The 13,590-nt window shown below is 39.8% G+C and overlaps 1 protein-coding gene across 1 annotated transcript; it reads left to right on the top strand.

The window, feature by feature from the left end:
• Positions 1-485: 485 nt before the first annotated feature.
• LOC125415842 (uncharacterized) lies at positions 486-13,249 on the top strand. The gene is made up of 4 exons (XM_087896986.1): positions 486-644; positions 8,377-8,503; positions 9,096-9,191; positions 10,664-13,249. The coding sequence occupies exons 1-4, from the start codon at positions 609-611 to the stop codon at positions 13,102-13,104; spliced, it is 2,700 nt and encodes an 899-aa protein (XP_087753112.1). The 5' UTR covers positions 486-608; the 3' UTR covers positions 13,105-13,249.
• The last annotated feature ends 341 nt before the right edge of the window (positions 13,250-13,590 follow it).

Here is a 13,590-nt window from a genome sequence, read left to right on the forward strand (position 1 = left end):
TTGATTTGGAGTCCTTTTGTCTCCTGAGCAGCGGCGACCACAGGGCAAGCTCGGGAGGGAGGGGGCACACAGGGCTGGTTTCAGAAGTCATCTTAAAGAAATGATGGTCATTTCCATATAGTTTTTTTTTTTTTGCTGTGCTATTTTAAAGTAAAATGGAGTCAATGTGAACTTTATACATGGAAGTAAGATTCCATAATAAGTCGACTTGTAAGTTTTGAATCGCAACATACTGACAAGCATCAGTTGCAAACCTAATAAGCCTTCCTGTGAAAGGCTCGACACACAGGCAAACATCTCCTGCAGTGAATCCAGGATTTTAAAAACAACCTGACTCCCTGTGGCTGACCCACCGCAGCAGCTTCTGGCTTTCTTCCCTTCTCACTCGCAGAGAGAAAAGAAAGGAAGGAAACACGCAAACCCGCAGCCTGGGTTCCGGGCGCCAAGACCGACGCGCGGACTTGTGGGAAACGTAGTCTTCCGCTGTCCCGCTTCGCCGGGAGCCATTGTGGAACGGTCACTTCCGCATTGCGTCTGCAGTAAGCGCGTCTCCTCGCAAAGTTGGGCGATTCTCGGGACCCGCTCGGCGCTCAGGTTGCGTCTCGGACATGGAGGTTGGTCCAGGGTGCCGCGCACCTCCGCAGGTCGGAGCGACGGTGCGGGGTGGGCGGGTCCGGCTCGGAGGCAGCGGGGGAGGGAAGGACCGAGGCTGGGCCACTGCGTCCGGACGCCTGGCGGGGATGTGGGGGGGCGGGTGGTGCTGGCCGAGGACGTCGGTGAGGGGGCGGGGGGGGCGGCTACTAGCGTCCACCCTGAGCTTCTGTGATGAGGGCCGGCTCGGTGGAGGAAGGAATTGGGAAGTGTGGAAAATGCAGGATTGCTCGGGCAGGGTCTGCTGAGAGCCTGCACTTGGAGGTGCTGGTGGGCGCACACATTCCAGATGAGCCATGGTCGCGTTCTGTTATTAACTGGCACACGCTTACCCGGCTGTTGTCAGTTTTTTCAGGACGCCGGCAGCAAATGGAGGTCTGGCCCCCTGCAGTATCTTATACTTGTCCTAGTACTGTTAAAGTTGATAGCTTAAAAGTTGCTAGTTTCCAAGGAATGAGAGTTTTGCGAGGGAGATCGACGTATAGGATGTTAATCTCGTTGTCTTTGGGATAGATTGTTAGATTTAGGAACTGCTGTTTACAATAGAATTCCTTCACGGTCACCACTGTGACCTGACTCCTGAGACTGACACTCCTATGTACAGCCAGAGTAATCTCCTAAAGGGAGAAACTGGAGTTTTGCGAAACAAATTACTGGTCCTACACTGTAGAGTGGGAAAATACTAGAGAATAATACCTCATCCAATCCGCCTGGATTATGATGTCATTGGTTTGTACTCCTTTTCAGAACTGCGAGATGAACTGATGTGGGGGTAGGAGTGTATCTAGGGATTGCCAGCGAAGGGGCGCGGGTGCCCGACTTTCTCTGGGAAGGAGAAACGGCCCTCGTACACAACAGTCTGTGTACTTTGCTCTCTAACCACACACATTTCTTCTGTCCTTGTCTAAACTCTCTGCCACTGACTCTGCCACTGATTGTGGCGTCTGGGTTTCATGCTTCTCTGTAAACAGTTCTTTTGGGAGGATTTGCGAAAGTATTTTTACTGTGTCAAAAAGTAAACGATGAATTTGAAAAATTGTGGTTCACTCAGGGTCCTGTAGACTCCACACCCTATCTTTTGTGCTGCTTCCTATTTTCTCACACTTCAAAAATACTGTTTATGTGTTATAGACTGGCTTATGGCACTAAAATCTATTCAGATGAAGCATTTCTTAGCCAGGCAATGGTGGCACGTGCCTTGCTTCTGGGAGGCAGGAGGAGGTGAATCCCTAAGTTTGAGGCCAGCCTGGTCTATAGAGCATGTTCCAGGACAGCCAGGGCTATACAGAGAAACCCTGTCTCAAAAAACAAACAAAAGACCAAAAACAAAAGAAACAAGGTATTTTTAAAACACAAAAGAAACTAGGTATTTTTTTAAAGCACAGTAACTTTTCTTCTTTTTTATTTTTAGAATGACCTTATTTTACCTACCAATGCCTGTTCCCTCTCCCTTCTGTCCTCCTCCTCCTATTTTTTTCCCCACCCCAACTTCCATTCACTTCTCAGAGATACTTGAGGCAGGATCAAGGCCCTCCCTTCTGTATCTAGGCTGAGCAAGGTATCCCCTCCATAGGGAATGGGCTCTCCCTCTCTGTCCGTCACCCAACTTGATCTTCCTCATCCCTTATGCTCTCCTCACTCACCTTCTCCCATCCCCACTTCCCTACCATCCTTCCCTGCCCCCACATGCTGACAATTTACTAAGGAGGTCTTGTCTGCTTCCCCTTCTTGGGAATCCATGTCTGTCTGTCTTGATGAGTTCTCCTTGTTTCCTGTCTTCTCTGGGGTTGTTTACTGTAGGCTGATTATTCTTTGCTTTATGTCTAATATCTACCTATGAGTAAGAATATACCATGTTTGTCTTTCTGTATCTGGGTTACCTCACTCAGGATTTTTTTTGTCTAGTTCCATCCTTTTGCCTGCAAATTTCAATATGTTGTTGTTTTTTACCACTGAGTAGTGCTCCGTTGTGTAAATGTACCACTTTTCTTCATCCATTCTTTGGTTGAGAGGCATCTAGATTGTTTCCATGTTCTGGCTATTAAAATTGATGCTGCTCTGAACATAGCTAAACAAATGTTCTTGTGTATAGGTCTGCATCCTTTGGGTATATGCCCAAAAGTAGTATTGCTGGGTCTTGAGGTAGGTTGATTCCCAACTTTCTGAGAGAATGCCATCCTGATTTCCAAAGTGACTGTAGAAGTTTGTACTCTCCCCAGCAGTGAAGGAGTGTTCCTCTTACTCTACATCCTCTCCGGCATAAGTTGTCATTGGTATTTTAGATGTTAGCCATTCTGAATGGTGTAAGATGAAATCTCAGAGTTGTTTTGATTTGCATTTCGCTGATGGCTAAGAATGCTGAGCAGTTCCTTAAGTGCCTTTCGGCCATTTGAGATTCCTTTGTTGAGAATTCTGTTTAGATCTGTACCCCATTTTTTAATTGGATAATTTGAATTTGATATTTTGATATCTAGTGTCTTGAGTTCTTTGTATGTTAGAGATCAGCACTCTGTTAGATGTAGGGTTGTTGAAGATTTTTCCTATTCTGTAGGTTGCCATTTTGTCTTGTTGATCGTGACCTTTGCCTTACAGAGCTTCTCAGTTTCAAGAGGTCCCATTTATGAGTTGTTGATCCCAGTGTCTGTGCTGCTGGTGTTATATTTAGGAAGTTGTCTCCTGTGCCAATGCATTCAAAGCTACTTCCCACTTTTTCTTCTATGAGGTTCAGTGTGGCTGGATTTATGTTGAAGTCTTTCTTTGATCCATTTGGACTTGAGTTTTGTGCATGGGGATGGATATGGATCTATTTGCATTCTTCTACATTTTGACATCCTGTTATGCCCTCACCATTTGTTGAAGATGCTTTCTTTTTTTCATTATATGTTAGCTTCTTTGTCAAAGATCAGGTGTTGATAGGTCTGTGAATTTATGTCAGCGTTCTTTTCCTTACAGGCCCTTCTCTTTGTATTCTAATGTTTGTATCAATGATGGCATGAGGGAAAAGAGTTATAAGGAGTTGCTCATTTTGGAAACAGTTGTGTTAGATGTGCCATGCTTGGAAAACTGAAAAGGGAAAGTTTGCAGGATGTTGACATTCATTTCCTGTTGATGTATGTGACATATGTTGGAGACTGTGAAGAGAAGTACAGAAGTTATTTATGTAGATTTGAATAGGAGCCAAATATATGCAAGGAATGAAAATGAGAAGCACAGATTTTCATCATTTTTTCTTTTGAGTTTATAAATATTTCTGTCCTTGAATCCATCCATAGTTGTTTTCAAATGCAGTGACATATTTGAGTTGAAAAGTACGTGTCACATTGTCTGGCAAAATACATGCAATTATTATCTCCTTTGAATTAGCTACATAAAATAAATCAGATGAATGAGAGTATGAACCCCTAAATGTTTTCAGGATGGATTGCACTTAGTATTTCATTAGAAACAAAGAGTAACAGTGTACTGAATATTTACAGTTGTTACATTTGCACACTGAACATACATAATAAAGTCTGTGTTACTTCTTTAGAAACTTGTATGTTGTCTAAATATGCATTCCATGTTTCAAATAAAGGCATTAGCTATAGTCTTCCATACCATTTTCAGTGTTCCAAATATACACTCTGATTCATAGTATTGCAAAATGTGTTAAGTGAAAACAAGAATTAATGATAGCTGCATGTCAGATGTGTGGGAGTCACAAGCTGACCTGAGACCTGTGGGTTGGCTACTTTATCATACTCTTGGTGTGTTATTAAGGAAGCATGTTCTCTAATCCATAAACTTTCTGTGTCCAAAAATGAAATCACTAGTAGCCAAAAGTTAATTGGGAGTCCAGCCCTTGCTTTACATATAGCTTTGACTTCCCCATAAGCTCTTGGTACTGAAGATTATTAGGTTTTTATGTCAGAATATCTCTGAGGGACACACATGATATGCAAGAGTTCTTATCACTTCTGCCTGCTCATTCTGCTGATCTAGATTTGCATCTAGGACCAGCCTCCATTCAAAAGAAGGAAAACTAAACTTCACCTTCTGGCTGGTGGCCATCTCATAGGTAAAGAACAGTGGAGGATGAGCTTATTACCTCTTACTTATAGAGATGCTTTCAACAGTCTCATTTTCTTTTCTCAAGAAATGACTGGGTCAGGTGGCACACACTGTAGTGATATTTTGTTTGTGATCTTAACAAATGAAACTGAAGATCAGAGTGCAGAGTTAAGTTACTAGTTAGCCATAGAGGTCAGGCAGTGGTGGCACACATGTTTAATCCCAGCACACGGGAGACAGAGGCAGAGACAGACGGATCTCTATGAGTTCATGATCACACTGGGCTACATGAGATTAAATCTGTCCAAAGAGAAACACACAAAGGTGATCCCAGCACTTGGGATCCCATACCTTTAATCCCAGCACTAGGGAGGTGGAGACAGGAGTGATATGGCTGGGCAGAGAGAGGAATAATTTGCGGCAGGAGAAGACAGGAGCTAAGATGCAGTCTGAGGATTCATAGGGACAGAATCGCCCCTTTGGTCTGAGGATTCAGTGGTGCTTAAGAACTAGTAGCTTCATGTTCCACTTCTCTGGTCTTTCAGCATTAACTCATATCTGACTCTGGGTTTTTATTACTGAAACCAAATAGAATTCATGTAACAATACACCTTTAATCCCAGTGCTTGGGAGGCAAAGACAGGCAGATCTCTGTGAGTTTAAAGCCAGACTCATCTACAGAACAAGTCCCAGAACACCCATCCAGAACTACATAGTGAGATCTTGCCTCAATAAATAAATAAATAAATTAATTAATTAATGAAAATTAAAGAAAAAAAACGAAGAAGACGCAGAAAAAAGATAAACAAAAGGACTGCTTTTTCAGTTAGCCACCTGCCATCATTCTGCTGTGACTTAGGGATCTGTTGTCCTCTTTGCTGTTTCCCTCCGCTGTTGGGTAGAAGACCTTTACCCATATATAGATTTCTCTTCACTGGCTCTGGGACAGTCCTGTTGTTCTGTGGCCTTCTCCACTCTCCAGATAGTGAGGGAGCAGCTAGGAAGCTTTGTTTATAAATTCATGCCTGTTCTTTCCATCCACCATGTGTGAGATATCATCCCTCAGCTTCCCCAGCTGGTTCTGCTAAGTTATTAATGAGAACTTCACCGAAATGCCTTCTGGGTGAGGAGCCACTGTTCTGTTTCTTAGCCTTCTGTGACTCTCGTTAGTGTTATCTAGACTGGAGATTGGGGAAAGTCTTAGTTGGTGTCCATCACTTATCTCAAATAATGTAAGACTTCAATTCTTAAAATTATTTTTCTCTTTTAATGTGTTTTTGGTTTTTTATGAGGAACATTGTCACATATCACAGGCTAGCCATGAGCTCCCTATGCAGATAAGGCTGATCTTGAACATATAGACCATTCAAGAACTGAGATTACCAGACATGTGACATCATTCTGGTTTCCTTGTGTTTTTTTTTTAATTTTTTTTTTTATTCTGTGTGTAATGTTCCATAATCCTTTACACTCTCTCCAGGTTGGTTCTGTCTGTCTTTTTTTTTAAAAATTTTCTCCTTGAGTCAGTATGTATGTTTAGGACCAGATGCAGTGCTGTATCTAAGCAAGAGGGGAATTCAAGAACAGTTTACCATTCCTTAGACTGGGCCCCAAGTGCTTTCACCTGGAGTCACCCCACAGGCCTTCAGTGTTGTAATGTCTTTCTTCATGCTCGGACTTCTGGCCTCCTTCTTCCAGACCCTGCCTAGTGTTCTCTCCTTTACTGTTTGCCACTCGCTACGGCACTTTCAGCTCTATCCTTGTACTTTTCATATTTTATTACATGATTGAGTTCCTATTTTTTATATATGCTGATATTATCTACCTGTTTAATTGTCTGAATTCGTTAGATCGTTAACACAGGTAGTGTTAACCGCATCTTTGGAATGTTTTGTTTTTCTTTTATCTGGTTCATGTTTCTAATTTGAATACTTTATAATGCTTATTAATATTTGGTTTTTGGGAATACCAGTGACCACTCATTTCGAGATTGAATTTATAGTACCTTCAAATGTGTTATAAGAAATTGAATGCCTTTCTACTCTTAACAACCTGAGAAAGGAACCAGGAAATTGGAGGCTGTTCTCCAAACCATGCCTTGCTGGTCCACATGAGTAGTGTGTGGCAAGGAGAGCAAGATGGCTTTTCCTAAACAACAAAGTTGGCTTTATACACGGAATCCAAACAGTAAAGAGAAATGATTAACAGAGTTGTCAAATTAATAAAATTGTAGAGTGAAGGTCAAAAGAGATCGTAAGTGGAAATAATACAGGAACCAATACCTATCTCATTCTTGTCCTTAAATGCATATCTCAGTGGTGTCATTCAAATGAGCCCAAGTCCCACCCTCGGATGATGCATGCTCTCCACAGTTGTCAGAGCTGCACATACTTCTGCATGTTTCTGAGCTTACTTCTTGCTTTTACTAATGCTGCAGCAAGTGCAAATATTATTTTCTGGGTTTGTTTTCCTGACTCTTTAGTTTCCTTTGCTCATTTCAGTTACAAAGCTGATTTTAATATTGTTTCAGCATGACCATTTGAATTTTACTTTATGTTCCCTTTCCTATGATTTTGTGGTCACCCAATCATGACAGTGGCTAAGTTCTATAATTTACTTGATTTTTGACAGTGAAATTGTGGTTCACATGTTTACAGTATGAAACTGTTCAGTTATACAAAATGATGAAATCCTGTAATTTGGGTCAATATGGAAGAGCCTGGAAATTATTATTTCATATACAGAAAGACAAGTACCACATGATCTCAGGCATAGGTCGAGTTTCCAGGATTTTAACTTACAGACGTTGGAGAAATAAGTTTGGAAAAAAATTACTCATCAGTTGGTGACATGGGAAAAGGTAGGCATTGGGAAACATGATACAGTTGGATAGAAGGAAGAAGCCTATGGCAAATGTTGCCCCTAATGATGGCTATCAGTAATCATTTTGTAATATTAATATTACAGAAGGTTGGAAAACAGAATTTTTTGTTTTGTTTTGTTCTGCTTTATGAGACATGGTCTCTCTAGAGAGTCCCGGCATCCCCGGAACTCAGAGATCCACCTGCCTCTGCCTCGTAAGTGCTGGGATTAAAGACACACACTACCACACCAAGTCTAAGGCCTTTGGACATTTTAAGCATAAACATTAGGTGTCTGAGGAAATGAGTACTCTAAAACTGATAGGAAGACAATGCAGGGTCCACCTGTAACAGTAGTACAGCACACCTGGTTAGCATGCAAGTCTCTGATTTTCTATTATTTAGCCACAGAAAGAAAAATAATGTACTGCTGTCATTAACCATTTGAGAACTTTATACAGTGAGATAAAAAGCAACACAACACTAAAAAAAAAAAATCAAAAATGAGGGAAAATAGTAATTAGAATCACAAGTTACAATTCTTGAACTCAGCAGTCTAAGCTAAAGTTGCCATGAGTTCAAAGGCTGTGTATGTATATAGTAAATACATGAACACATGTCTGATAAAGATAGACACAGAAAGCAGGCAAAGGAAAAATGAAAGAATGTTAGTGATACCTAATTATTTTAAATATTAAAAAAGTGTTGTTGTTGCTATACTTCCTAAGAATGTATTTATAAGCAAAGGATGCCTGTTAGTATCTGTTATTGATTTTAATTAATATACTCTATTATTTGTTTATCTTTATTTCAGGAAATGCTGTCATTCAGGGATGTGGCCATTGATTTCTCTGCAGAAGAGTGGGAATGCCTGGGCCCTGCTCAGTGGAATCTGTACAGGGAAGTGATGCTGGAGAATTACAGCAACCTGGTGTTCCTGGGTGAGGAGTACATCTATAGTGAAATCTTTTTTGTGTATATGTGTGGGCTTTTTGTTCTTGTTGGTTATTTTTGTTTGTTTGTTTTTTGAGCCAGGGTCTCTCTATGTACTCGTTGCTTCCTGGAACTCTTGTGTAGACCAGACTGGCCTCAAACTCAGAGATCCTCCTACCTCTGCCTCCCAAATGCTGGTATTCATTGCCACCATGCCTGGCTCATAGTGAGTTCTTAATTCAAGGTCAACATCAAATTCCTTTTATAAAAGCATCTCGTGGACCTTCATGTAGGGAAGGATTGAGGAGATTGTTAATGTAACTAAGACAATCTCTTTTTTAATTTTTCTTGTTTTTTTAACCTGGCTATTTCTTAGAAGTATTCTTTACTCTAGTGGTAATGTTAGAAAGTCACAGACATGAAGCATACTTTTAAGCTTTAGGTTTTTTATTTTTATTGACTTTTTGGGGGTGAGGGGACAATGAAGTTAATGAAGCTGGGTATATCATTTTCCCCCCTAAAGACACAATCCTGAAATAGACATGTTATTTCCCAGGTGAATAACACAGCAACCGTCTTGATCTCTTTTCCCACAAACAGGTCTTGCCTTCTCTAAGCCATACCTGGTCACATTTCTAGAGCAAAGTCAAGAGCCTTCAGATGTGAAGACACAAGAAGCTGCCACCATGCACCCAGGTTTGTAGAATGAGGAGACAGAGGACAGAGTGAACTTTCTAACATAAAGCCAGACTTTACCATATGCACTGAGATGTTATATTGTGATGGAAATCAATTTCTAGATACCCCATTCATTCATTCACATGATGATTTAAGTGTCTGAGCTTTGTCCTCCGCCCCAGAGAGCTCTGCTTATGTTTACAGTGACAAAGTGTGTCATTTTGCTGAGAGTGTGCATTGCGACAGACTTTTAACTGTGTCCTATACCTACGAAGATTTGCACGTTTAAAAACATGTGAAGCCATTATAATACAATATAATAACAAATTTCTTTCACATCCCATACATATTTGCTAATTTAAATCTTTTCATAATTGCTGTGAATAAGTATAAAGTATCCTCATAAAGGTTTTTTTTTCTCATGCACTCAGGTGTTACTGATTTAAAATGCACGCCCTTTCTGGGTATGTTTTCATATATTAAAACCTTACATGTCTAGAAGAATGTTTGTAATAGCTCATCAGTTACTTTTTAGAATTCAGTGGGCTCAGGGTTTTCTTTTTGTTATTTTACAACTTTGTTTTCTGTATTATTGGAGTCTAGGTTATCTAAAATCACTTGTTTACGTGTAAGCTTATGTTTTTGTGAATGAAGTCCACAATGGAAAACATTTGGGACAGTGTACGATTAAAAATAATCAATGAGCACTGGTTCTGAGAGTATCAGAACTGTGTGTTTCCAATTTATGTGTACACGAGTCTCATGTTTTCATGCCTTGTACATCATCTCCTCACTCATTAGTATAAGACTCTGTTATCTTGTAAATGAATATTCTTTGAAATTGGGGTAATTTTGTCATTTAACCTTTGACTCATATGAGCCTCTAGCAAGCTCTATCATTATAGGTGAACTTGAGGGTTTTTTCTTTTCATAATTTGATTCTTTCAGATATTTATTAACTCCCTGAAATATCATACATAGTATTATAGAGAATCTTAATTGTTATACAATATATATTGTGTGCCTTCCAAATTACAGTTGTATTTAGGATATAAATTGTATATTTCTACATTCTTCCAACCTCATACAATCACCATTGTTCTAATGGTTTCTACATTTACCTATTTCTGTTTTTCATCTATGTCTGGTCATATAATTTATATATTTTTAACGGGCTCATTTCTGTTAACACAGTGTACTTATAAGAGTTCCAATTATTATCGATAGTACGTCTTCCTTTGTTCTTTAACTGTTAATAATATTTAATTATTTCTGTATTCTATTTGGTCTTCCTCTTATTTCAGTGGAAGTTTATATTGTTTCCACTCATTGCATTTTCTAATTTACACTGTAGTGAATATAGGTGTGGAAATTTGTAATTTCTCATTTCCCAATAAAAATATAAGTAAAGGTCTCCATACTAAAGGTAAGCATTGTAAATATAAGAATGTTACTCAGTTTTTATTCATATCTCAACTTTTACTTAACAGATATAAAACCATATAAATGTAAAGAATGTGGCAAAGCCTGTGATTGGAACTCACTTCTTCTTGAATACCAGAGAATTCATCCAGGTGAGAAAGCCTACACATGTGAAGAATGTGGAAAGGCTTCTGGTTCTTCTCCAGTACTTTCTAAACACCAGATAATTGATCCAGAAGAGAAAGCCTACAAGTGTGAAGAATGTGGCAACATTGTTTGTACTTGCTCAGGACATTCTAGCTACCAGAGAATTTGCATTGGAGAAAACCCTTACAAATGTGAAGAATGTGGGGAAGCCTTTTCTACTCATTCATGTCTTACTCAACATGAGTTACAACACACTGGACAGAAATCCTATAACTATGAAGAATGTGAGAAGCTGTTTTATTATCCATCTTACCTCACAGAACATCAAAGAATTCATTCTCAAGAGAATCCCTTAAAGATTGAAGTATGTAGCGAGGTCTTTTGTTCGCCCATAGAACTTTCTAAAGACCAGACATTTTGTACCGAAGAGAAACCCTACAAGTATGAAGAATGTATTAAGACCTTTAGTGCTTGCACAATGCTTTCTGAACATCCAAGAATTCATCCAGGAGAGAAAGCCTACAAGTGTGAAGAATGTGGCAATGCCTTTTGTGAACTCCATTCAGTATCTAAACACCTGAAAATTCATTGTGAAGTGAAATCCTACAAGTGTGACGAATGTGGGAAAGCCTTCCCTAGTCATCTTTCCCTGATTCAGCACAAGATAGGGCATACTAGAGAGAAGCCTTACCAGTGTGAAGAATGTGGCAAAATGTTTTACTGTTCTTCAAACCTTAAACAGCATCAAATAACTCATTCTCAAGAGAAGCCCTACAAGTGTGAATTATGTGGCAAGGTCTTTAGAACTTGCTGGCAACTTTCTAAACACTTGAGAATCCATTCTGGAGAGAAACCTTACAAGTGTGAAGAATGTGGCAAAGCCTTTTATACTCTCTCATACCTTACTCAGCACAAATTAGGTCATACCGGGGAGAAACCTTACAAGTGTGAGGAATGTGGCAAAACATTTTACTATCCTTCAGTCCTTAAGGAACACCAAGCAATTCATTCTGGAGAGAAACCATACAGGTGTGAAGAATGTGGCAAAGACTTCTGCACTCGTTCAGGACGTTCTAGACACCAGCGAATTCACACTGGAGAGAAACCCTACAAGTGTGAGCAATGTGGAAAGGCCTTTTCTACTCATTCATACCTTTCTCATCACAAGATAGTTCACACTGGCCATAAACCCTACAAGTGTGAAGAATGTGGAAAAAAGTTCTACTATCCATCTCGCCTTAAGGAACATCAAAGAATTCATTCTCAAGAGAATCCTTACAAGTGTGAAGTATGTGGCAAAGCCTTTTATACTCATTCATACTTTACTCAGCACAAATTAGGTCATACCGGGGAGAAACCTTACAAGTGTGAGGAATGTGGCAAAACATTTTACTATCCTTCAATTCTTAGGGAACACCAAGCAATTCATTCTGGAAAGAAACCATACAGGTGTGAAGAATGTGGCAAAGACTTTTGCACTCGCTCAGGACGTTCTAGACACCAAAGAATTCATACTGGAGAGAAACCCCACAAGTGTGAAGAATGTGGGAAAGTCTTTTCTACTCATTCATACCTTACTCAGCACAAGGTAGTCCACTCTGGAGAGAAACCCTACAAGTGTGAAGAATGTGGCAAAAAGTTCTACTATCCTTCTCGCCTTAAGGAACATCAAAGAATTCATTCTCAAGAAAACCCTTACAAGTGTGAAATATGTGGCAATGTCTTTTGTACTCCCAAAGGACTTTCTAAACACCAGAGATTTCATACTGGAGAGAAACCCTACAAGTGTGAAGAGTGTGGAAAAATGTTTTACTATCCTTCTCGCCTTAAGGAACATCAAAGAATTCATTCTCAAGAGAATCCCTACAAGTGTGAAGTATGTGGCAAAGCCTTTTATACTCACTCATACCTTACTCAGCACAAATTAGGTCATACCGGGGAGAAACCTTACAAGTGTGAGGAATGTGGCAAAACATTTTACTATCCTTCAATTCTTAGGGAACACCAAGCAATTCATTCTGGAAAGAAACCATACAGGTGTGAAGAATGTGGCAAAGACTTCTGCACTCGTTCAGGACGTTCTAGACACCAGCGAATTCACACTGGAGAGAAACCTTACAAGTGTGAGCAGTGTGGAAAGGCCTTTTCTACTCATTCATACCTTTCTCAACACAAGGTAGTCCACTCTGGAGAGAAGCCCTACAAGTGTGAAGAATGTGGCAAAATGTTTTACTACCCTTCTCGCCTTAAGGAACATCAAAGAACTCATTCTCAAGAAAATGCCTACAAGTGTGAAGTATGTGGCAAAGTCTTTAGTGCTCACTTAGAACTTGCTGCACACCTGAGTATTCATTCTGGATAAACCCTGCAGGTGTGAAGGATGTGGAAAAGCTTTTAAATTATCCATCCTCATCTCAGGTCATATTCCTGGAGAGAAATCTTACCAATGTCAGGAATTTGGTGAAATATTTTCTATCCTCAACCTTAAGCAACACCAACTAACTCATCCTGGAGGGAAATCACACAAGTGTGAGGACTGTAGGAAGGTCTTTTGTACTCACTTGGAACTTGTAAATGTCAAAAGAGTCATACTGGTGAGAAAGACCACAAATGTGTAAAAGTTTCCACTAAACTGTGTAACCCAGCACAAGGTAGTCTATTCTATTCAGAAACACTATTCATGGGAAAATGCTGAAAAAAATTTTTTTTTTACTCTTCAATCCTTAAAAGAAAAATCGCAGTTCATTCTCAAGGGATACCCTACAAGTGTGAGGGATATGTCAAAGCCTTTGCTTATTATTCAGACCCTAAGAAACTCAAATGAATCCATAACAGAGAGAAACCAAAC

Source organism: Myodes glareolus, chromosome 15, assembly GCF_982192425.1.
Source record: "Myodes glareolus chromosome 15, mMyoGla1.1, whole genome shotgun sequence".
NCBI classification, from domain to species: domain Eukaryota; kingdom Metazoa; phylum Chordata; class Mammalia; order Rodentia; family Cricetidae; genus Myodes; species Myodes glareolus.